Source organism: Periplaneta americana, chromosome 5, assembly GCF_040183065.1.
Source record: "Periplaneta americana isolate PAMFEO1 chromosome 5, P.americana_PAMFEO1_priV1, whole genome shotgun sequence".
Taxonomy (NCBI): domain Eukaryota; kingdom Metazoa; phylum Arthropoda; class Insecta; order Blattodea; family Blattidae; genus Periplaneta; species Periplaneta americana.
In genome coordinates, this window is record NC_091121.1 from 78,757,851 (window position 1) to 78,784,346 (window position 26,496).

General features: G+C 34.2%; 1 protein-coding gene and 1 long non-coding RNA gene across 4 annotated transcripts in view; one reads left to right on the forward strand and one right to left on the reverse strand.

Annotated features, from left to right (window-relative positions):
- Positions 1-5,067: 5,067 nt before the first annotated feature.
- Positions 5,068-13,797, reverse strand: LOC138699852 (uncharacterized). Its single transcript, XR_011332091.1, has 2 exons — positions 11,891-13,797; positions 5,068-5,333 (listed from the first exon to the last, which is right to left on the reverse strand). It is a non-coding gene; the product is annotated as an uncharacterized lncRNA (long non-coding RNA).
- Positions 13,798-17,745: 3,948 nt separating this feature from the next.
- Positions 17,746-26,496, forward strand: part of CkIIalpha (casein kinase II subunit alpha) — a 53,334-nt gene continuing 44,583 nt past the window's right edge. For 2 of the 3 annotated variants that reach the window (XM_069826047.1, XM_069826045.1), the window contains exons 1-4: positions 17,746-18,023; positions 18,708-18,885; positions 20,360-20,471; positions 21,923-22,135. In XM_069826047.1, coding sequence (XP_069682148.1) covers positions 18,791-18,885; positions 20,360-20,471; positions 21,923-22,135 — 420 coding nt within the window. In that variant the 5' untranslated portion in view covers positions 17,746-18,023; positions 18,708-18,790. Of the gene's footprint in view, positions 18,024-18,078; positions 18,465-18,707; positions 18,886-20,359; positions 20,472-21,922; positions 22,136-26,496 lie in introns of those variants that run through there. The other variant, XM_069826046.1, reaches the window with a different exon arrangement.

Below are 26,496 nucleotides of genomic sequence, written 5' to 3' on the forward strand. Positions count from 1 at the left end.
ATCGCCATGCTTTACACTGTTATTTGTCCCAAATCCATCTGATAAATCTGACTGGATTTTTATTTGATTTGTGGTGTTCTTCATTGTCATTTGTACTAGCCGTATTAGTTTGCTTGGTATTTTTAGTTCTATCATAGCCTGATATAATTGCTGTCTATTTACTTTAAAATCAATAAACAGGTGATGAGTGGTTACGTTATACTCATAGGTTTTCTGCAAGATTTGCCTAAGGGTATAAATTTGTTCTGTGGTTGATCTATTTGGTCGTAAAGTACATTGGTGATCTCCAATTATTTTTTCTGTATACTTGGAGAGTCTTTTATATAAAATATTTGAGAAAATTTTATATGTGTTACTAAGCAGACTAATGTCTCTATAATTACCACATTACAGGGGGTCCCCCTTTTTAATATAGAGCAGATGATACTAATACTCCAGTCTTTAGGGATCGTTTCATTGGGTGGGTCCATATGTGGGTCATTAAATTATGTATTTGTTTAGAGCATTCCCCTCCTTGTTTAAACAATTCTGCCTGCAGGTTGTCAAATCCTGGGGCTTTATCTTTCTTCAATTTAGCTATTGGATCTTGGGACTTCTTCCAGTATGGGTATCTGTTCTTCACTGTTTTCGTTACTAATTTCATAACTACATCCCTCCACATTCTCATCCACATTATCATGCTGGGCTGTATTAATAGTTAAGAGATTGTTAAAATATTCTTCCCATCTGCTAACTTTTTCACTTAGCAATTCACCATTCTCATTTCTACACAAGGTTAATCTGGGCTTATATTCCTTTCTTGCTTTATTTAATTCCCCATAAAACATTTTAATCTCTTTGTTATTTTTTTAAATCTTCTAATTCTTCAAATTTTCTATTTTCGTATGCCCTCCTCTTCTTTCTATGTGTTTCCTTCTCCTTTATTCTTGCTTGATGGTATTCTTCCAAAGAGGCTCTTGTGAAATTTTTCTGATGCATTTTATTGTACAATTTATTCTTTTCCATCGTAGCCATCTTGCATTCTTCATCATACCAATCATCCTTTGTATTTTTACTATTTATGTTGTCCATCACACCTAATATCTGCTGTGCTGACTCTATAATCCCCATTGCCAAATAGGATCACCTGTTCTCAATAGAGGATTGTTCATTTACTCGGTTATTTTTAAAATACTCATTTAATTTTTTGGTGTATTCAGATGCAACCTGTGGATCCTTTAACTTATTAATATCTGGAGCATATACACTTATAATATGTGCAGATTTATTTTTAATAATCTGTAGGTGTACGTGTAACAGCCGATCATTTATATATGAGATATTTAGAATGTTACCCTCCAATTTTTTATTTATTAATAGGCCAACTCCAGATTGAGCTCTTTCCAGTATAAATCAGAATATATTCACCATAATCTACATCGCCTTTTCCTTTCTTCTTAGTTTCAGATATGGCACAAATGTCGATCTTATGTTTTTTTAATTCTATCAGAATTTCTTGATCTTTATTATTTAATGAGGTAATGTTCCAACAGGCTGTCCTTGATATATTTTTTAATTTCCATTTTCGTTTTCCTTTTCTCGCCGGGTTGTCATAATTAAATCTAAAATTATCCAAGGCACAGTTATTTCTTTGAGCATTTCTTAATTCCGCTCCAGCAGGTTGCTACCCTCACTTGGGTGTGTTTTTCTGTAGCAGTATGCTCCCGTAGTCAATTATCTCGGTTTTCAGGCACCGAGAACTCGTACCTTCTCCTGTCTGCTGCAACTAAGTTGCATTGCCCAGGGATCATGCACCCGAAGCCTTCTTGGACGTGGGAGTAGAATTTGCTGACAGAGCTGACTGATGTTATGTAAGTTGGCATTACACAGGATTTTTGGCACTGTCTATCGACATCAACAGCACCCTCTGTGGCCATTGTCAGCCTTTGATCCCCTTAATGTTCTTAGTTATAAATAAATGAAGTCTTTTTATGCTGACATCTTTCACTGGAATAATAAGTTCAAAATTTGTTTTTCTCTTGTACACAAATATACCAAAGTCCACACTAATCGTCCTCGTAAACTGTATGATTTAGGCTGACTGATCTATTCAGCTTAACAAAGTTTAGATTCATTTTTAACTGATCTTCCCAGCGTTTTTTCAGTGTGCAAGATTTTCTCTTGTTTATTTGAAATAGAATATAATATGGCTCTTCATTCTTAGTGGATGCTCACTGTTATCTTCTTCATTGCAATAGACATTTCATGCCTTCTGCCAAAGGACCCTTGCCTTGCTTTGTTTCTTTTTATCATCAGCCATTTTTTACTAATCTATTTACACCTATAATGCTGCCCATTATCCAATTCAAATCAAGAGATGGATTCAGAATACCTCAAAATCTGTGCTTCAGTGGCTGACCATGACAATATCTTTGAAAAATATTGGAGTGCAAGAGGCCAAATGACTTTATTGTCAAACGCCTGGCATTAGAAAACAACAACAACACTTATAATGTTGTGTTCTTGTAAGCAGTTGTTTTATAGCTTTCGGTACTCAAGTCTAATATACTTCTGATTGTATCTCGTTTTGTGGTGCAAACAATTTTATACAGAGTTTTAATGTCTATCATTTCCATTATTTGCCTTGTAATGCCACTGTTTATTTCTACAGTGTGCTAGCCTAATGACGTTTTTCTTTATCAAGGTATCTTGTTTGAATGTGAATTAAATTATTTGTAAGATATAATATTAATTACAGCTGAAATATTTGTAAGATATAATCGATTTTGCGTGTCTTAATTTCTGTTTACGGTTATCTATTTTTTTGTGAGAATGAAAATTTCATTAATGTTGTATCTTTATGCAATTTTTAGTACAGTCTGTTTAACTGAGCATATTAATTTTATTGTCTCCTTTGTGTATGAAATAATGTAGCAAAAAATAATTTAAATTGAAGACATGTTCTGTTGTTATTTCTTCGAAGTAGTTAACTTCACTTTGTTCTAAAAACATAAGAATTCAATGCCTCTTTAATATTCAATCACTTAATTGTGGGGGTGCACCTACTCATAGCATGATGTAGTAGGGTTAGCATACTGTGTCGTGACTTTCCTCCCTTCACACATGTGTACAGTTATGTTGTGGAGTACCAGCATTGCCAAAAAGTGAAGTGGGACGTAAAATAAGAAATATAAAACTTTCTTAAAAACCTAAAACTTTAAAAGTGTTAAAATTGTTAAGATAATATACCTTGTATGTCGAAGACATGATACCAGTGTCAAAACAATGCCATTCGTCATACAAGGTATATTATCTTTTTAACACTTTCAAAGTTTTAAGTTTTAAAAAAAAATTTATATTTTATAAAAAGTGTTAAAGTGAACATCAAAGACAAATTAATAAAAATACTTAATTGGATATATGAGAGCTTAATTATTTTTCATCATACAAAGTTTCATTCTCACAGATAAATTTAAAAATTGTTGAATATAAATAGAAGTATAGTAGATACATATTAAAGGATGATCTGAAGAAGAAGGCGGAATGAAATTTATACCTTAAAATGGGTCACCATAAAACTAAGTAATAGGAAATAGATGGCAAATTCAATAGTCTTTATTTTTTGTGGTAATGTCTAAATTAAAAGTTTTTGAAGCTAGATTTAAGTTACTATGTATTACTTGCTGCAGAATATCTTCAATATCTGCAAATATTGCATAGTTACACACATTCAGTACTAGTTTTTCATTTGGGGTTAAGTACCAGTAATCTAAGGATAATCATTATTTAAAAATTTTAATCCTTAGAAAGTATGAATAACAGGGAATCTCTGTATCTGTCAGTTATTTTCTCCTTCGGTATTCGTATGCATTTTTTTTTTTAATTCTACAAATTTGTAATGAAGTTTCAAGTTGCGGTATATTTTGGCAGTAATAGTATTTTTTTTTAATAATTAAAATCTATTGCAGTACTACTCAGAGCTATTTCTTATATATTTTTAATGGGCTGTCATTATGTATGTTTTTTAGCGAAGTATAAGTGCAGTACTAATACTTAGTCAAAATTCTTAATATTATGGAATTAATTAAATATTGGAAAATGAATAATTTCGAGGGAAAAATTGTTCCGGGGCTGGGTATCGAACCCAGGACCTTTGGTTTAACGTACCAACGCTCTACCAACTGAGCTACCCAGGAACTCTACCCGACACCGATCCAATTTTTTCCCTCTATATCCACAGACCTCAACGTGGGCAGACAACCGTAAAGCAACCAACTTCGAGTGCACACTAACTCCGTGTGACTTAAATTGTGGTTTTCTGTTAACGAACAGTGACGTGTATTATGCAAATCAAGATTTCAGGTATAACTCCCTGTAAAGTTGATTTGAATAATTTCGAGGGAAAAATTGTATTGGAAAATGATAAACACATTCTGACTCAACAATTCAAACTGAAAAGTATTACACTGATCGAACATCACAATCTAAGACAGATATAGAATCACCTTTTTGATATTATCTGATACTAAAGTACCAATACCTGTTACGATATTTTTGGGGTTTACTATATCAGAGATCTTAGGGTCAAAGTGAAGAGAGGGTGATGAATTTTTAAAGGTGGTAAAATTTACTAGCGTGGTTCATTTTGAGAGGGGAATAAAGTTGATATGTATGTCATGTAATTTGTGTTGTCATTAGTTTTAATGATTTAAATTTCAAATGCAGACGAGGACAGTGTGTAAAAATACACTGGCATCTCTGTGATAAGCTGGGTTATAAAAATTCGTAACATGACTTCCTTGAAAAGGGAATTAAATCTGGGGATTTCATGTCCTAGTGTGGCCAATCTTATGACTACTGTACAAAAATATTCCAGCATTGCAAGCTGCTGTATGTGGAATTGAAACAAAATAAAAAAAACTTCTGTTATGAAAATAAAAATTCTCAGTAGCTGTTAGAAATGAACACAGTGTGGCAACGATTTTAAATCTAGCGGTCACATTTGGAATAGAGCTTGGTTGTTAAAGCCTGTCTCTGATTATACATACAATGGATACATGAATATATTGATAAAAACTTATACTGGTATTAGTTAAACATTTATTTATTAACAATTTGTAACATTTGTACAGGGTGAAGATGGAAATGAAATAATGCAAATCTTTTTTTTTATGAAGAAATGGTTTACAATGATTTGGTTAACCATGTAAAACCTTTTTTAGCAGTAAAAGTTTCTTCTTGAGTAATTTTCCTCCAATCAAGCTGGAAGTGAATCTGGGGTCTGGAAGTGTTGGGTCCTCGTCTGAAGAAAAACTGAATGCAACAGCAGTCAGGACAAGAACGAGAAAAATCATCTGAAAACAAAATGCGTGTTTGTAAGTTCCTGTCCTCAAGACCATTTACTGTCTTTCATATCATTACAGTACACTTCCTCTAAACTTATGCATAGCAGCGTGTTTGATCCATTCAATCTTTGATAGATTGATTTATTTGTTTATTTATTTATTTATTATGTTTATCTTTCTTTATAGATCTCCACTGCAAACTAATAGGTGCATTGTTGGCCCAGTAGCTAGAGAGTCACCTTTCCATACTGAGATAAGTTCAAATCCCAGATAGTCCAAGTGGAATTATGGCTAACAACTGGAAAAGATTCATAAATGGGCTCTCAAGCGTTGTCATAATAACTCACCATTAAAGTGGGACACACTCACGGACAGGACAACGCGAATTCGATTATGTGCATTGTTCAAAACATACAGAGAAGAGCCTGCTTGGAGAGAAATAAAAAATAGGTTGCAGCCGTCAAATTACTATTCAAGGAACGACCACTTATATAAACTGAGAGAAAGAAGACAGAGGACGGACACTGGAAAGTATTCTTTTCTCAATCGTACTATCAGGGACTGGAATGCTTTACCTGCATATTTAAAAATATGCTTAAGGACTTTACTAATAGACGGTAGTATATTATACACACTATTTAAAGGGTGTAATTGATATTTTGTTATTTGAAGTGTTGTATCAGTGAAGAAGTGTGTTGTGTCAGTCAAGTGTGTTGTGTAAGTGAAGTGTGTTTCTGTCAATGAAGTTTTATAGTTTATAGTGGCAGTGCAAAGTATTTGAACAGTAAAATGTTTTTGAAGTGTTAGTGAAATCAGGGTAGAATCAGTGAAATGTGTCGTAGTTCCAGTGCAGTGACTTGTCAGCGAAATGAGTGTAGAGCTGAAAGGTACTTGTGTAGGTATGAACATACCATACTCTGGGTTTTGGTTCGAACTTAGGGTTAAGATACAAATTAAATTTACTTTAAATGTTATTTTAAGTGATTGTGCTTCATTTAATTTAGGATGCTCCCTGTTGTTGTTGTTATTATTATTATTAATGGTATTAATTATGTATTGTGGGTCCCTATCACCACGGCATGGCGCATCCTCAGGTTGCGGATCGAGGAGACGGCCTCCAGATATGGAGGGTAGCTGTGAATATATTGAATAAGCAGTTGCGGACAGTCAATGAGGGGTGGTCCTCCAGCTTGAGGGTTGGGCAAAGGGCTAACAACCCATCACCGTAAAAAAACAGCTTGTTACGAAACCTTCAAATAAGCCTCGGAATGGGATTGATTCTCTGGCACGACCACAGCAAAGGAATAAAGTTTTGAGATTTGGTACTTGGAAAATTGCACGCATTGTATTCTTTACCTGACATAATTAGGAACATTAAATCCAGACGTTTGAGATGGGCAGGACATGTAGCACGTATGGGCGAATCCAGAAATGCATATAGAGTGTTAGTTGGGAGGCCGGAGGGAAAAAGACCTTTGGGGAGGCCGAGACGTAGATGGGAAGATAATATTAAAATGGATTTGAGGGAGGTGGGATATGATGGTAGGGACTGGATTGATCTTGCTCGGGATAGGGACCTATGGCGGGCTATGTGAGGGCGGCAATGAACCTTCGTGTTCCTTAAAAGCCAGTAAGTATTAGTAGTAGTAGCAGTAGTAGTAGTAGTAGTATTAATTGTGTTTATTATTAATTGTCATTATTGAGTGTAATTAGTTGCCACCGGGTATATACCCATTTGCAGTGTGAATAAATACATACATACACATACAACAAGGACTGTTGTGGTATGTTTTCTTTAAGTATTCCCATTTCCCCTACCATTATACTATCTTTTGTAATAATTCGTAGTCAACTTTCAGACCAATACAGCAGTACAGCAAAGTGACAGTATGAACATACCTTGCATTAATACAGAATGTTTCATTCGAGTATGAATATACCCTGCAGTAATACAGTATGTCTCACTCGCTATCGAACCCATTATTCCGTCATAGAAAACAGGCTGGGTGTTTTAATTTTACCGTTAATGAGGATATTGCGACGAAATTTGAACAGGAGTATATTCGTTGTTTGAGAAATGAAGAGGAATGTGTGTGTGTTTTTTTGCTAATTCTTACGACATGGTATAGTGGTTCACCAGCCTGTTTCTCGTCACAGGCTAGGTCACGAGTAAGACACACTATACTTTTATATTATTGGACGAATAATTCAGGACAATGTTTATGCCTGGAGTAGGAAAAATCTGGCAACAGGAAGATGAAATTTGCGATAGTCATGTAAAAATTCAGCTACAGCTTATAATTAAAAGATAACTTTGTTATATATGTTATATTCTTTTAACGTAATTTTCTCTTGATGTTGTTTATTAAATAATATTTCAAAACAATAACACTAAAGTGGCACAGTGCTTTGCCGACAGCAAAACACTGCCAAATGAACCTGACTGATGGACAGTCAATATTATTTTCTACTTTGCAGTGATGTTTACATGGTAAGTAATTATCCCTTTAATTTAGTTACTTTGCAGTTGCTCAGTTTTAGTGTAACTTGTACTGTCCACCAACTCGAGAATTTCAACTCATATATCACTGTTATCCTCAATTATTGTTCGTAGGCTCAGACAGGGCCAAGGGCGACAAAAACTCATACTAATCAGGAGGGAAATAAATCTGAAATGGAGTCGAGAGGACTACATGGAAAATAACGGTAATTTCTTACCTATATCGAAATTAAATTCTGAAAGTACAGAGAGTTCCAATGCAGACCGGTCCCATTCCAACCTTTACCTAGCAAAATCTGTTGTCAGGCGGCGAGTGATCATACGCTATCATATGAACAGGTCTGTGGACGCTTCTCTACACAGACCAGTCCTACTCCAACCCTTACGCTTAGCTTCCTCAAGACAGGCGCTCCGCACTACCGTCATTAAGTCCATGGAACATTACTACCTGGGACTTGGCTGCATAGGAACTCTGCAGTACATAAGGCCACTATGGGTAACCAAACTGAGTGCACAATTGGCATTTTGTATTTTACCCACCAGTGGGACGAGGTTTTTCTCAGCCATTGCAGTGTGACTTGCTGTTCGGGGTGACTGAATCCAGTAATATCTTTCATTTCTAATTATGTTCATAGTACCGGTATATTATTTCTTTCGGTTTCTTATAAATTTACTTACTTTGCATAATATGTCAGTATGTGTAGAAATTCAAAATAGCCTACTACAAAAGTTTATAATGTTATTTCCTAATTTGGTGAATGTTGTAACTGTATTAACATTATAAACGTGTTTCATACATTATTTTTAATATAACAGCATTATAAAGCATTTAATAAAGAAATAACATCAAATTAGTTCAATGGCATGATCTATGGTTGCTATGACAGTAGTGAAGAATTATTGCACGGCAAATCGTTTCGTAATATTAATTTTATGGCACAATTTATGCCGTCATAACAGAAGTTATGACGTTTTAGTCGGCATGGTAATATTTTACGGCACTGGTACAATAATGTGGCATCCTATGAACGATTTTTACTAACAATAAAGACTGTTTATAATGCTGGAGTTAAAAAAAAGTGTAAGATGGTTGAATATTAGGGTGAACAATGCACCGGTTTTTGTTGGAACTTATTTGCTAAAGAAAAGTCTGACGATAGATTTGTTTGTATGTTATACTTCTTATTCAGCGGTGCAATAAACTGTCGAAAATTTTTGTGAATTTAGAACAGTTTGTGACAAGAATAATTATTGTCCTACGACAGCCCTCACTCAAGAAATGCTAGAAAAAAATACACGTAAAAAAAGAGAATTAAGCCCAAAAAATTGAGATGTCGATTAGCTAAGGAGTGCGGTATTTCGTAAACGTCAGTTATAAGAAGACTTGAAAGATTATAATTTCAACGTCCAACAGGAAGCCTGGATGGTATTTGTGAATCCGATGCTTACAGGTGGGTCATCCTGCCTCAACCTGATAGAGCTGGGTCTCATCCCAAAACGAGTACCTGATAAGTCCCAGAGGTGGTGCCGCAAGTCTTTTCTGGAATCCGTGTTACCTCCAACCTATTTTTAAACTAATCACAGATGGTAGATGAAATGAGAAGGTGGAGAGTCATGATGAAATGTTAGAGGAAAATGAGAGTACCCTGAGAAAAACCCTCTGCATTGTCTGCTTTTTCCACCACAAATTCTATCACGACCTACACTACCGTCAAAAGTTTTCGATCACCTATCAAAATATGGATTTGTGGTTAAAACAGGGATTTCGTTTTGAATATTCTATCATATCATAATGCTAGAGAGAGAAAATATTTATTTTGTTGGTCTATTTAGTTTTTCCGATGTGTTTGTACATTGAAATAAAGTATGTAGTTGTTTTCATAGCTGATCGAAAACTTTTGACCGGTAGTGTAGTTCGGAGATCGAACTCCAGTCGCCTGAATAGAAGACCAGGTTCGCTAGTCCTTGAGCTACAGATGCGGTCATTCGAAGATCGAACCCGAGCTGCCTGGATAGAAGACCAGGTTCGCTAGTCCTTGAGCTACAGATGCGGCCATCCGGAGATCGAACCCGAACCGCCTGGATAGAAGACCAGGTTCGCTAGTCCTTGAGCTACAGATGCGGCCATCCAGAGATCGAACGCGAGCCGCCTGAATAGAAGAGCCATAGATGTGGCCATAACTTCCTGAGTCGTTATCAACTTGTATAGACGAGGAAGAGAATCCTTTCCACTAGCGTCTTTAAAATAAGGATAAGTAAATATTGTTTACTTTTTTATATTTGTTTGTAATTTGGCATTTCGATGTTGTTTTACAGCTGTCTGTGTAACCAGACACCGAGACTAATCCTGCTACGCTGATGTGCCAAACTTTACAGATTTGGACCGCACTGTATAACATTGTAACAATGTGTAACAATATAGGCCTACGAAAAGATTAGGCGAAGAATATTGGACAAAATTAATTATGGATGCAGTCTTTCACTTTTTCCTTATACGGTATAGACCTATCGATTAATCATACTGTTAATGTAGAGCCGAACTGTGTGTAATGTTACACGGCATTTCTATTTTTCAGCTGACAATGAGTCTCATTGTTGCGAACAAAAAATAGTATTACAACTGCGTTATTTCTTTCCCCTTCAGAGGAATGTGTAATTTAAGCATATTTGTATGTACTGCATTTTTTTTGCTCTTGTATTGAAGAGGGACCCGAAGGCTTGCACTGCAGCCTGAGGCTTATTGTGCTTGCCACTCCTATTCTGTGAATGATTGGGTAGCCGAATGACCGCGCTCTTGTACAAGTACAGCATGCCGCATAGTGAACTTAACTCGGGCAATGGTATGGATAATATGTGAATTAATGATGGCGAAATGAAAGTTATCCAGCAATTCTGCTTCAATTGGTTGAGAGAAAACCCCGGAAAAAAAATCCCAACAAGGTAACTTGGCCCAACCCGCTCGTTTCACAGTCAGACGCGCTGATCGTAAAGGCTCATTCACAATGAAAATTAAACATAACGTAAGCGTTAACTTAAGAATATAAACGTTACGGTAAAATCAAGAAGTCATACCATCATTCACGATGGGAACATAAACATAATTTATTTATTACAATCTTACGACATGCAGCCAGTGCATTGTTGTAGGCGAATCACTGTTCTATGCAAATGTATAGCCTTATATTGGGACGTTATGTTGGATGAAAGCTGAGATTAAAATAACAGAAAATCAAAATAAGAAGCCGTCTTAGCGTCTATTTTGCACGAGCGTATTATTTTGAGAGTTGTCTCAGATCGCAGCAATATGAGCTGCGCGGAAGTTGCAGAAAGTGTTGATGGATATTTTTGCGCTCGCTAAACTCGAATTTCAAATAGTCATGATAATGCAATTTTCTGTTTTCTACTTGCCGCGGTGGTAAATCAGAATATTTCATTTTATTATGGTGACAAGTCGAATCTTCGATAGTGTGTAGAGTACATTATATTTTAGAACAACTTAAGCGCAAGAAAATGATTAATTTTGAATTAGTTTTTCAAACGATGCCTAACGAAAAATGTGCCAGGAGTGTAATACTTACGCACTTAGTTGAAAGGCGTGCAACTTTAACAACTGATGGTGTTTCAATATTGTTATGTATAACAGAAAAACCATCAGTAATAATAAATTATATATATATATATATATATATATATATATATATATATATATATATAAATTTTAACACTGCATATTTTATTTTTTTGCATATGTACTCGTACTGGTTTTTAAGTGCATACGTGCATACACATTTTGCCGTCTTAGTGGTACATCTGAATCTGTCCTTCCCCAGAAACTTTGTACTTGACATCACACACATTTGGTGGACAGTCTTTCAAGGCAAGATTTAAATACTGGTGCGGGAAAACGGAAAACTAGCATAATGTAGGAGTGTTGGTTATTTTTGTACTGATACAGTCTTTAAACGAAGACATACTGTATTTTACATGTAGCCTACGTGAAGCAACAATAGCTTCGTAATTACTATAATAAACTAGAAATAAAGTATGTCTACTATTTAGAACTTACCATTTGGAATTTCATGCTGAAGTATGGCAGATACTTCTTGTCTCTGAAAAATCAATCGAATCAATTCTAATATTTATTTTGCTCTCAAGGTTTATATACAGAAAGCAGAATGTACTTTCGTAACTGACAAACGCATTCCCATATTTCCAAACGGCATCAAGTTAAGTAATGCTTCCGAAATATAGTTTCTAGTTTCGACAGTTGAGTAACATCACTGCTAAATGCCACAGGCCTCAATAATGCAATTGTCACGCATAGAAGGGAAACACTTAAAATATAAAAATAATACTCATCAGATCACCTCTGTGGTGTAGGGGTCAGCATGCTGGTCTCTTACGCAGAGGGCCCGGGTTCGATTCCCGGTCGGGTTGAATTTCCTGGTTGAGGTTTGTCAGGGTTTACCGTCAACCGTAAGGCAAATGCCAGGAAATTCGGGCCACAGCATCCCTGAATATCACCGGCCTCATTCATCACCGAAATCATATTCATAACAAATCCGTAATATAATTATACAGTCGCTATCTAGTTCACAATAGAACCAGTCTCAACAATAGTACACAGGCTTTCGGATTTCACCCAAAAGATTAACTCGCGATATGACCAAAGATGTTAAAGCGAGTATAAATAACAGCGAGAAAAAAAATCATCAACAATAACGAGTTAAAACACTACAACTCGGCCATTCAAAGTCTTATCTAAATTAGTTTGACTGTTAATTTAGAAGAAACTCAAATATGAATATGTTTGCCTTAGGTCTGACAATTATCATAAACTGATTCGAAATGTCCAGTTATTACTGCTAATCTGGTTATTACACAAAATCCATGAGAACATCTATGGAGGTAGGGGCGGCTACGTGATTTTACTCACTGATCTGATGATATCACAGTCTAGTATATACAATCGCGAAGCTCAATACGTAGTAAATATGCAAACATTAGATAGTTGCTCATCACTAGGATCGCTAATAACGTCTCATTACAGGCAATGCAAAATAGTACCGTCACAGTCTATTGTTTCTAGCACCCTCAAAACTCAAGCTTTGTGACTGTATATAGTAGACTGTGATGATATCGAGAATTTTTACATTGTCGTTACTTTTGAATATGAGAGGACACCGCCAAGAACTAGTCGGCAGAGACATACCCATCTGAGATTATGAACTGCAGGCCTACTAATTTTTTAGAATCTTACTTTTAACATTGATCGAATGACATTTAAGAATCTCATCTTCTTCCGGAACAATGCGTACTTTGGATTTTCTTTTTTTTCGCCTGAAAAATGCATCGTCCACCTCCGGGCTAGAATTTGTAATACACAATCAGAAGAGTAACACGCAATCTAACGTCAACACAACCATTCCTACAGAGAGACTGAATTGGACTGCCGAGCGTGCGGGAGACTTTTTGCCGCATGTTGCATGGCCTTCATGCCGGTCGCGCGCCGCCCAGTCGACCTACATTAAGTAAGCGAACGCTCTGTATTTAAGTTCAGAGACAAATATGGCAACCACTAGAAATAATTGTGAGTCTATTCCAAATAATGAAGATAGGCCTACACTTTAGAATGTATTTACAAGCTTCATTTAAAAAGCATGCGCCATGAAGTTGGCACGTACAGTTGTCACCACACGCTATAATATGGTTCAAATTTGCGCTGCTTATCAGGTTGTGGCTGCTATTAGTACAAACAAAATATTTCGTACCGGTATTACGAACAAACTGCTCTCAGCAAAACTATTTCGTCAACTCTTCATCGTCCGTGTGCTTAATAATTAAATTATATGTTTATTACCTTCCAAGGTACACACACAAGCGACCTGCAACGTATTATCATTAGTCTAGTCTAACTTATAAAATAAATGCTGGTTAATAATGTATTTTTCATGAGGTGGCAAGAACCATATGTTTTACACGTTTCGAAAAATTAAGGTCTTTTTTTTTTTTTTCATGTTACGAATGATACGCCTATTTCTTTCTGTAATGCATATTACTGAGCTATTATTCACGATATGTACATAAATGACATCACTTAATTTGCACTCAATCATAAAGACAAATTTTCAATTTCTGATTTGTGCACACTTTTTTTTAGAATCAATAAAAGACAGATATTTTACTTAAATTAGGCCTAGAAATCTGTACGGCTTAAGTAAATGTCACTAATTAAAAAAAAAAACTTACGTTTGTTGTAATTGTCTTCTTATATTAAATCGTTATTTCAAAGTGGAATAAATATTGAAGCATATTAGTGGTTTATAATGACATCTAAGTATATCCCTTGCTAGTCATATAACCATTAAGACTGTTGAATCAGGCCGTTATAGGAGAAATTGTAAACAACTTGTGTCTGTGGACATTCACTCCCTCATAACGGGGGTTTAAGAGGAGAGTTAATTTAATGTGTATTTATGACCTTGTTAGCTGCTGTGACGCCATTTTTAAAGCTCTGGTGCACGGGGTTTTAAGTTTTGTTGCACTTTCCCGTAACTATGTTTTTTTTTTTTTTTTTTTTATTTATTCCATACAAAAAGTTATACTAATAGATCTTCGGAATTATTAATGCCACGCACAGTATATCGATGGCTGAGAAGTGATACTTCGTTCTAACAGTTTTCCTGTCCTCATTTTATTCGAATACCACAAAATCACATTCGATTTTTGAAATAAAGACCCATTCTTTTATTCAGAATTATTATATTCCATTAGTATACTTTAGGGATGAGTTTTCTTTTCCCAAAGGTGGATATTCACTCTGATATTCACTCAAATGTCCCCATTTAGGATTGACGCGCCACAGCTGTAGTTATTTTTATCACCGCTTTAGTGTTTGACTTTAAGATAATATTGAATATGAACAAAAATAGTTTAGGAGAAATCGTTGTATATAAGCTACATAGACAGCATGTCGAAAGCCATTCTTTGGGACCAGGGTATATTCATAGACTTACTAAATAATAGCGGGTGTATTTCCGTGATAACCGCCTCGAAACAATTTTTTTTTCCGAAAACGTGAAAATGAAATACAGAAATTATTTTAAGGGAATTCTCTTTACTGGCTTAGAAATAAATTAAGAGCTCTTTAGAATTCGGGAAGAACATAATATAAGTGAAGGATAAAATGCGGTAAAATGCCTAGTATTCTTTAATCTTCTCTTAAAACACTGGCACCACGAAATTTTGTACTGTTTTTGTACTGCTTTTTCCTAAATGGTCTATTCTGATCCTGACCGGTTGTGGAGACTTGTTCTTTTTTAAATTGGTTATTTTACGACGCTTTATGAACTGCTATAATTATCTAGCGTCTGAGATGAAGGTGATAATGCGAGCGAAATCAGTCCAGGGTCCAGCGCCAAAAGTTACCCAGCATTTTTTCTTAATTGGTTGAGGGAAAACCCCGGAAAAACCTCAACCACGTATCTTGTCCCAACCAGAATTTGAACCTGGGCCCGCTCGTTTTCACAGTGAGGCATGCTAACCGTTACTCCACGGTGGTGGACGACTTGTTCTTAAAGTAAAAAAAAATAAATATTATTACCGGTATTATTATTATTATTATTATTATTATTATTATTATTATTTCAGAAATAGGTGTCTCGACTTGTTACTATGTCACAGGAAGTCATAGGAAACTATCTTTTAATTTGTTGGAAGGCCAACCCATATCTTTGTGAACACTAGGTGTATGATTCACGAGTTATTTTCTAAGTTTTATTGTTTTCTTTTTTCTTTGTTTTTCACATGGATTCTGTTTGTATAACCAGCAAAAAAACTCATTTCTCTTGTTTGAGTTTTATTTTATTAATCAATCAGTTCTCTCCGTTGGTCAAGATTGGAATTACCATTTTGTTTTCTGTTGAGTTTATTATCTTGTTTTATTTCGTAAATCTTTTCATATTGTGATATACATCCACTGAAATTTGTTTAATTTTAAATGTTAGTTTTGTATGTTTACTAAACGTCACATCCAGTGGCCTTGCAGTAGCTTTTGTAGCTCACATTAGTCAGAGGGGCTTTATTTGAGCTTCCCCTAAATTTCCGAAATTCCTTAATTTAAAGCGCCCCAATAATAACTGCGACCCCCTCCTAATTTTTCGACATCACTGATAGCATCCTACCTAAACTGAAAATTGTTTTATTAATGGCACATTAAATAAATTACGTTGCTGTTTGACGGAGTCTATAGAAAAATTTAGTTATCGGGTTAGGCCTGATATAACTTCTTCCCATTCCCAACTTGAAAAATGAGTCATTCTCTATCAAGACGGAGGATGTCCGTTATCTTACTGTTATCTGGGTTTGTAATTTCACATTATTTTGGAGTTTTTCCCTGGACATTCCTATAATATGAATGTAATATTCTTGCCTCTGTTTATTTTACATTCATTCTCAGTAAAGCATACTGAGTGTCCGAAAAGTCCCGTATCATAGAGCAAATCATAGTATGTGTTTTATATATAGTTGGACGATAACTTTCTTCGTTACTTGGTCGCGGAGGTTCCGTCGTTTGGTCTCCACGATCGCCGGACTTGAATTTGCTAGACTTTGTTTTCTGGGAATATGTTAAGTCACGAGTCTACAGAATCAAGATTTTTTTAGACATGGAATATATAAGCCGAAGGATAGAGGATGAGTGCCGCACCATAACACCTGGATTTGTAACTCGTGTTTTAAACAATATGCGATTTCACCTCCATACGTGTGCGTAGCTAGGTGGAGCATATACAGAACATATGCTGTAATTAGTAACACATGCTATGATTAGTCCTATGGTGCGAGATTTTTTGGACACTCTGTATATTATATTCAGTTCAGTTCGTGTATATTGATTTAAAAGTGAACATCCCACCAAGGAACGTAACAATTTCAATTCTTCTGACTCGATTTATTTGGTCTGTTCAGTAATTTGTATGTCGAAATTTCATTCGCGCAAGTCAGTATCGGTAACGTTCTCATCTTGTAAAAATTTTGTTGTTATGTTTGTCAAGGTTTCTCCTATATTCGCATTTTTCAACATATTATGTTGCCGCATTATTGTAGGTATAATAGACATTACAATACCAACTCTCGCCACTGAAGTATTGTTGGCTTCACGCCACTGAACTTCATACCTGTATGAGAAAGTTTACAATATGTTGATTCAGAGCTTACGCAATTAACTTTAAGTGTTATTATAATGTTATTCCAAATAGTATATATTGCATAATATAATTATCTATATTTAATTAAATATTGTACAGTACCTATTCTTTCACATCTATAAGCTCTCCCCCCACCTTATCGTTCACTTGTTTGTCACCGATGTGTCATGTGTCAGACGCTTTTCAGATCTTCTATTGATTATGTCTTGTGTTCATGATTTTGTGTAAGTTCCTTCAAGTGCAAATAGGCTAGTTGAAAGTATGATCTGTAGCTGAGTGTCAGTCTTTGTGGGAATAATAGAGGCCGTGTCTGGCACAGTATATCACCATTATTCTGATTACAATTACCGCTACATTGTCAAATAGTAAATCGATCTCTGTATCGGAAAGTTGACATGATCATACATAAATCGAACGAGGTTTCATTTCATTAATCTATAGTTTTATTGTTTTTCTTTCTAATTTGTAAATTTCGAAATTTCCTCAAATTCTTTGAGTTTTTTTTATTTACTCAAATAATTACTTTCACTGCTGCATTATATCAGGAAAAAAAACAACGCGAACTTTTTCATTGCATGTCTCATTTACTGTTTATTTGTAGTCTCTCTTTTTTCTTCTGTGTGTAAGTGGTAATATTTTGAAGTTAGATTTTTAAATGTTAAAATTTTTATAGCATTAAATAGACTCATAATGGCCGACTGTGCAATTTACATTAATGTATTCTCCGCCATCTGTTATAGATCTTCGAAAACACTCAATGAACTGTAGAGGGGGGTGGAAGAAATGTGCTTCGCAAGCCTCGTTTCCCAGTTTTCCGTGGCGGGCTGTAAGCAGCCATCTTGGATTTTACTCTTTGAGAAGCCGGCTCACCTTTAAATACGCAATCGAATTGTGAACTCAAAGTCTTTTTTTCCACGCCATTTTATACATTCTAAAACTCTTTGTGTATGTATATTCATTAGTGAACCAGGATTCCACCTCGGAATGTATTAGGTATGCAGAAATCATGTGCGAAATTGTGATGTAGTTTGGTTCCCGATGGAAGATACGGCGCAAGTAATGGCGTTTGCTAAGATGTGGGGGCAGGGGCTATTTCGTTTTTAGTATTCGTATATGGTACTATATTGAGAATCCAGGATTAATGTTATTGGTTTTGTTGATTTTAGTAATTTTGTGAGGCTAATTTGCAATTTTTTAATTCGAGGAAGTGGGTAATAAAATTAACTTTCTACGGAACGAAATTCAATGTATCATTTGATCTGATGAAAATATTCTGTATAAGCTTGTATGAACATTAAAGATTGAGAGGGATGTAAAGGTTTATTTAGTGAACTTGACTATGAACAGAGATTGTAGGATTATTATTTATTATAAGTATTAACAACCACATTTCTAAAAGTGATGTTTAACTTGGAACTGTAAGAATTTATATAGGTTAGTTTGCATGTATTTCAATAATACAATTTTATTTGTAACATATTTAGTCATCATTCGTTCGATAATAGAATAATATGATTGTAGTTAATACTGTTGCATTAAGTTTGTGGAAAATTTAGTTTGTACGAATATGTGTTATTTATTTTAAAATTATGGACATGTGGCCATGGGTTTCCCTGGCCATGATATATATTGTTGAATATTTCCAATGACTATGCTAAAATTTATTTGTATTTTCAGGACTATTATACCAAGCTTATGTTGCGAAAGCATCTATAAATCGTGCGATCTGCTCGAGATCCCAGTCGCATTGGGCTCTTAAAATGGCTCTACCAAGCCGTTCACGAGTTTATTCAGACATCAACTCTCATAAGCCTCGCGAGTATTGGGATTATGAGTCATATGTAGTGGATTGGGGGTAAGTACAAGAAAAATAGCATTTAAGATTGAATCGAGTGGTAATTATAGTGATTTGAAATCTTCTTCTGCCTCTTTTGGTGGATGTTGTGTTTGTTTACTAAGAGAAATACATTTTTTTGTGAGCTAGTATAATGAAGGTTACTACAAATTCTTATTTTAAATTTGAAGATACAGTGCTGTGTATTGTGTTTCTGAGATTTTTTTTTTTTTTAATACAGCTCGTGATGTTTTAGTGTATTAAAACTCGAGTGAAGTTACACACCAGAATTTTACGTTTTCGTTACATTGTGCTTTAGCTTTATTACTGTTAGAATGTGTTCATCGTATTTTAAAAGTGTTCTATTTTTATAGTTATATTTCTTTTCGTAATGAAATATTCCACGTACAGTAATATCGGTAATTAGTGTATCGAGTTAAATAGTGGTGCTATAGTTGTGTAATAGTTTATATAATGTATCAGACATTTAAAATACTGATTTTTCTGTAGTAAATATTAATCATGTATGATTTAGTTGATATCACATTACACTGTGATGAAAGTGATCCTAGCTAAATTTTGGAGGTTGACCGTACAATGTTTTAATGAACGGATTGAATATTTGTTCTTGTATTGTATCATTACAAAGTAACACTGCAAGTTAAGTTGAATCCAACTGTAAGAACCCTGTAAATGGAGTTTATTATATTTTGCGGCTCATCTTTAGTATTCATATTAAATACTAATATTAAAGAACTAGCGAAACTTTCAATCTGCTTTTCACTCTTGTCCTGAAGTTCGTGATATTTCACTATTAAATATCATGCATTCTCTGCATTTAAGAAATATTACTATTCTGAGGCTCCTAAGGGAACATTTAAGTTGAGGTTTTTGTAAATTTCAAGAATCTGTTCAATTTCAGTTGTATTTGGAACTGTGGGCAGTAGAAAGTTTCCTGTTCTAAAGTTGTTGACATTTCAATATACCGATGAATTTTGACACTGCAAAGAAGTTTATTTTATTCTGAATTTAATTATTTGTACACTTAGGACTTGAAATTGTTACTAATGCATTAGTTTTGCTGACGTAAGTGGGGACGTAAATGTTGCACGTCATCGTGCAATTCATCGTATTAAAGAATAAATTGTTCTTAGAAATTTATTTAGCTCTTCGATTGTCACTGATATACCTTATCAGTATTGATGATTCAGATAGTAAGAAGATTGGAGAGTGACGTTCAGAATTATGAAATGTCTGATATACCTAACCATTCAAATAGTTTGTTTTGCATGCATCTCTACTTTTTCCATAATGTATTAAGTGTGAAAATGTTTATTATTATCTCTTATGATTAAGGACGTAATTAATGAGCTATTTTCTTTTGTGGAAAGAGGGAGGTCGATGATTTAGACGCGAAGCAGGAACTTAACTATAATATTTATCATGCATCAGAGAATTATATTATTGTTTTTAATGTAATCTGGTCTTTCTCCAGGCAACAAGATGACTATCAGCTTGTTAGGAAACTTGGGCGTGGGAAATACAGTGAAGTGTTTGAAGCCATCAATATCACAAACAATGAGAAGTGTGTAGTAAAAATATTAAAGGTATGCCTTTTGTTGTATTTATAATATTGTAGTTTAGTTAAATCAGGAAGAAACACTTTAAAAGGGAACGTGATAACTGTTAGGCCTACTTCCTCACATCTAAACATGTTCAAGATTTGAACGATATATTTTGCTCTATCAATAAAACCTTCATTATTTTAGATTTATGATGTGCTTGTTTAATTTCTTTTGAAAATATAAATAAAAACTCAATTTTGTAAACAAGTATACTTTTTCTTAAAGTATACGCTATGTTTGCTCCAGTTTGAAGTATGGGCGTGGTTGTTCAAAGTGGAAAAAATAATGTTATGTCAGTAACTAAAGTTGCAACTTGTTACTCACTGAAGCACGTAATGTTTCATATATTTTTAAAAGATTTAAGTGATAAGAACATAGTTTTTTAACTTGACAAGCAAAAATGCACTTTCATTAGATGTTGATAAGATAGTACTTAATTTGATCTTAATTCCCTATTCCTATATATACTGAAACATAATTCCACGTCATGTGATGCATGATAATGGTTAAACATTTAGAATTACTGTAATAATCGTTAAGAAAGTGAACATTTAAACACAAATGTCCATGTGATTGCAAAGAAGTGTGATAAGAAGACAATGACATTTTCAGAGTCCCTAATTCTGTTTTTATAATAACTTCGATTACACACTCTTCATAGCTATTAAGTTAACTGCCTTCATGAAGACGGTTGTAGAATGTATTTACATACCAGTAGTTTTTGCACTGTCAACCTTTTGGTTTATCAGACATTTTTAAAAGTTCGGTAGGTCACGTACACAGTTAAACTAATGAATGTATGTCTGGACTTAATTCATTTCGTGAAATATAACTAGAAAGTATAAATGTAATAAAGATGTATTTCGTGTTAACTATTTCACATTCTTTAAGGACTCTTCATAGTGTTATCTCCTTTCTTCTTTTTTCTTTTGTTGTTAAAATAATTCTTATATCCGTCATGGTATTATTTTCTATATTTGGTAGTTTATTAATTAATAAATTATTCATACACCTTTTATGGTTTTCTGTGATTTAGAAATGCGAATGGGATACTATATTTAAAAACGTGAGAGTGAACAGGTTGTTACTGCATAATTAATACATAAAGAAAATCAGTAGATTTGATTTCTAGAGCCTATTATGACCTCGAGGTACATTTGTTAATGCTTTTAATTTCAAACACGCAAATTTGAATACCGGTAACTACTTAACTTTTCTGTTTTCTGACAAAATATATGTTTTGTAAAAAATATTTTAAAGTTCATATCAGTGGTAGGCCTATATCTTAAAATAATATTATAAGTATTATAAATTATTAATCATTAGTTATATAAAATGAATTTGGATACAATATGGTACATTTTGAGTAGCTTTTGATATTTTGTTTCTGTATAATTTTGAAGCAATCTAAAATTTGCTCTTTATTTTCGTAGCCTGTGAAAAAGAAGAAGATAAAACGTGAAATAAAGATTTTGGAGAATTTACGTGGAGGTACGAATATCATTACCTTGCAAGCTGTGGTGAAGGACCCAGTCTCAAGAACTCCTGCACTAATCTTCGAACATGTCAATAACACGGACTTCAAACAGTTGTATCAAACGTTAACAGACTATGACATCCGTTACTACCTGTATGAATTACTCAAGGTAAGAGTATAAAAAAAAAATGTGCAAATTTCAACATTCATCGACAGTGTCATTAAATCAGAGTCATCGAGTGGACGAAAGTCGAGAAGAAGCAGCAAGATGAAGTGTAATGAAGTGTGATTGATCCATCACATTATTAATTTTGATGATGTTGGAAAAATCACGGGATAGAAAGTTGTGGCATGACATGGGGTCATACTACATTTTTGTCTGCTAATAGTTTACAATTATGACCAACATGCCTAATTGTCAGGTGTTTGGTGCATACCGGTAACAATTTTTTTGGTAGTGAATCATTTATTTTCTCTTCAGTTGGTTTTTAGTTTGTGTTAAGGTCGTTAGTGGAAGGATTGTGATCTAGTGTAACTTAGTCTCTTTATGTATATATATATATATATATAGATATATATATTAATTGATTTATTTATTATTATTATTCTTCTTTGTGTAGTTTTACATTGAAGTGCGTTAAACATACCTAATATCGTATTAAAATAGGTTGTGTCGTCCATTTGGACAGTGTCAAGGAGTAGTGTATTGCTATGTTGCTTGCTAGGTTTTTTCTAGTGTAGTGTAGGTCAGCAGTTACGAATTGTGAAGTAGAGTGTATATTTTTTTCGAAAATAATCGCAAGTTTTCTTACCGTTATCTATATGTATGGCTGTATAATAGATGTGTGTATGTGTATGTGTGTAATGTGTGTATGTAATTTCATATCTTATGAAAGCTAGTTGATTGCTTTTGATCTTAGCATCTATAGCGCATTGATAAGTTCAAATTAGATTTTGGCTTTTTAATTTTATCTTGAATACTCCCTGCAGACTTTCGGATTATTGAATTCTCCCTCGTATTTTATATTTTGTTTTCTGGTTTGTTAGAAGCCTGTATGGTTTCACAACATACTGCAGAAACATACTCAGTCTCAAATCTCTGTCAGAGACAGTTATTTTCCATACTGTAAATCTATGATATGTGATGCACTTGCTTGTCTTGTGAAGGAAACAGTGCTAAGAATTTTAATGTCTTTTGGAACTCTATAGCCGTCAGTTGGGCTTGAACCTGCGTACTTAGAATTTACTAGTAAGCACACCACCAATAACGACCAGTTGAATTTAGTAGCAAGCATACATCACCAATAATGACCAGTTACTTGCTAGATAGTATTTTGCAGTACTTCATCTATATAGTTGTTTAGTCAACTGTTTGAAGACAGATCTGAACCTCAAAAGTGATACCAACAAGATGCCACTCATGAGACAACTAAGCCGGGAGATAATGGGGTAGGATGGCCAGTTCCTTTCCCCCTCCATTGCATACATCGTTTACTAGTTACTTATTACACTAACCAGACTTCAGATGTATAGACCTGAGGACCTGCGTTCGATCCCTAGTGCCAGAGTGAAAATTTTCTCGTAAAATACGGCAACTGATATAAATCAATGTCAACCTGGTTGGCGAGTTGGTATAGCGCTGGCCTTCTATGCCCAAGGTTGCGTGTTCGATCCCTGGCCAGGTCGATGGCATTTAAGTGTACTTAAATGCTACAGGCTCATGTCAGTAGATTTACTGGCATGTAAAAGAACTCATGCGGGACAAAATTCCGGCACATCTGGCGATGCTGATATAACCTCTGCAGTTGCAAGCGTCGTTAAATAAAACATAACATAACATTATAAATCAATGAAATAAAATATCATATAATAATTAATAAAATATTCAGCTCTACAATAGTGTAAACTACTAAACAATACATAAAATAACCCAGCCATCAAAGTAATTAAATATATAAATACTTTCCTGTATAGTAATGTCTAAAGATGTTCTATGAGATTGTGATAAAAAACATAGCTTAAGGCCAAAGAGGAAGAAAGGAGCATTTGAACTGATACCACAGTTTAGTATATACAGTTGCGAAGCTCAATACTTACTAAATATGCAAACATAGACAGTTGAAATATGCATCCATAGATAGTTGCTAGCCACCAGGATCGCTACTATCGCCTCATCACAGACTCTTTCCCTAGCAGACGATAAAATGTATTGTACTTTTGAAATCGTGTTCTTTTGAAAAATTAACACCTTCCTTCCCTTATTGAAATACGAAATACATAAGGTTTATATATTATTTTCATAAAGTATATATTATATTTTATAAACTCATCTTCCTGGATCTTTTGGAAGGATAACTCTGACCTCTTTTTCTTAGAATTTATAGTGCAACAAACGTCTCCTTGTCCCATATTATTACTCAAATTATTGTATTTTAGCCATTTACAGTTATTACAACCGATAACGAACATTTCACAGTTTACACAACTTTTCACAACAATGCGAAATACGGCACAGTCAATGCCTTTTCGATCTAGACCAGGCCATAATATATGTTCGGGTTTTCTATTTCAGTGTATGGAGCTCAGTGAATTATTATATTATAACTTTATTGCGTATCATAGCTAAGTTTTATTTTGTGTAATGTGTCCATAAGTTTCCTTTACTTCTTGTTGCATAATAGGTTGCAGAAATAATTACAAAACTGTGTTATTTTAATGTGAAGAGAATTTTTCATGTTAACATAATCTTTTCGCATCGACATTTTAAGTTTAGAATGGAAGCTATTTTGAGGTTTAATAAAAAAGAATTTATATTGTGATTTTTAATATAGCACATCTACCTTCTTTGATAAAGACAGAAAATTTATCATACCACTCTTATGAAATTAGTGTACGTACGATTGTTACTTCGTCTCTTAGGTAGTAGATAAATACAATAATTCAGTACTCAATTGTAGTATTAAAATACAGACAAATTGAATGTGCGGAGTATCATACATGCCATTATGCTTAATTATAATGTATAAGTGCGAATTTAGGAATATAAGATATAGTAAACATAACCTATAATATTTCCATATGAATGGCAGGGCATTGGAGACCACTAAAATTAGACAGAAAGGGGCAACTGGGACAGTAAACATAACCTATAATTTCAACATATCTAAATATTCGTGTGGTGCAACTGAAAATTATTGAACCGTACATAAATAAATGTACAATAATTTCGCAATATTTAATCGAAATAAAGGCAGGTAGGTCTATTACACATACGAACAACGTAATTTTCACACCAAAAATAATATTACACCTTAACTCGCAAGGAATTATGTCTGAAGTGTCTCCTAATCATTGTTTTAAATTTTATTAATGCAATCAGAGAAATATATGTTACTTTTTATGCATTCCAATTAATTTAATTGGTTGAAACGCCGCCCTTCATGATCGGTTTAAGCGAGTCACATGGTCTGCCTTATGGCCTGTATTAGATCACAATGGCAGTGACACAGTCTATTGTTCCTAGTACACACAGCGCTCCAAGCAGCTAGCAACTATCGCGAGAAATGCAAAAAATCACCCCAAGCTTTGCGACTATATACTAGACTGTGCTGGTACTGTGGATGGTCTCAGGTATAGCTCAGGTGCAAGTGCATTCAGTGCATAGAACTGAAGACTTGGGTTCAATTCCCAGTGCCAGAGTGAAGTTTGTCTCCTAAAATAACATACAGTATATAACAGATATAAATCTGTATGAAATAAAATATATGTAACTAATAAAATACGTAGTATATTTTAATAGTTGTGCGGTTATATGTTTATTTTTCTTTTCTTTGAATATGTAGTAAGTACCCTTATATTATAACGTCCTTTCTTATATTGGAAGTTAGTTGATTAACTTGTATGAACTTAGCACTGTGCATTGGTGAATTGACACTAGGTTAGTTTATTTTAAAAAGTTTCCATTTTCATACATTGTTCTTTATGAAAATTTGTGAAGGTTTTATGTTATACTCTATTGCAGAAGAATATTGAGTGAACCGAAACGAACTACTTGCAATTCTGTTGGCCAAGAGTGAAAAGATGCGGTTCGCAAGATATAGGGGGAAAGGTACAATTATTGGCAGGGTTAAGGATGATTTTTTAGTTAATTAAAAATTGAGTATATATTTTAAGTTCAATCGTAAAAATGACACTTCTATGGGACAAAGGGATATTTTTTACATATATGCACATATATCAAGTTACATTTTAAATTTAAATAATAATATTTTTTCATGTGAAAAGAATAAGTTCTGAAAAATACAATTCTTGGCAGGGTTGTTACAATATTTGGCAGGTATTGATACAGTTCTTGGCATACTCGTTTTTTCAACAATGTATAACAAAATTGAAATCAACACACGTCCCATTTATTCATTATCACTTTCAGTATTTAAAAACAAGTTTTCACTATCACTTTCATCAACATTGTAGCACAAATGACAAAGGAAATCATCGCAGTCTGTGTTATCAGGAATATGCTGTTGTTGA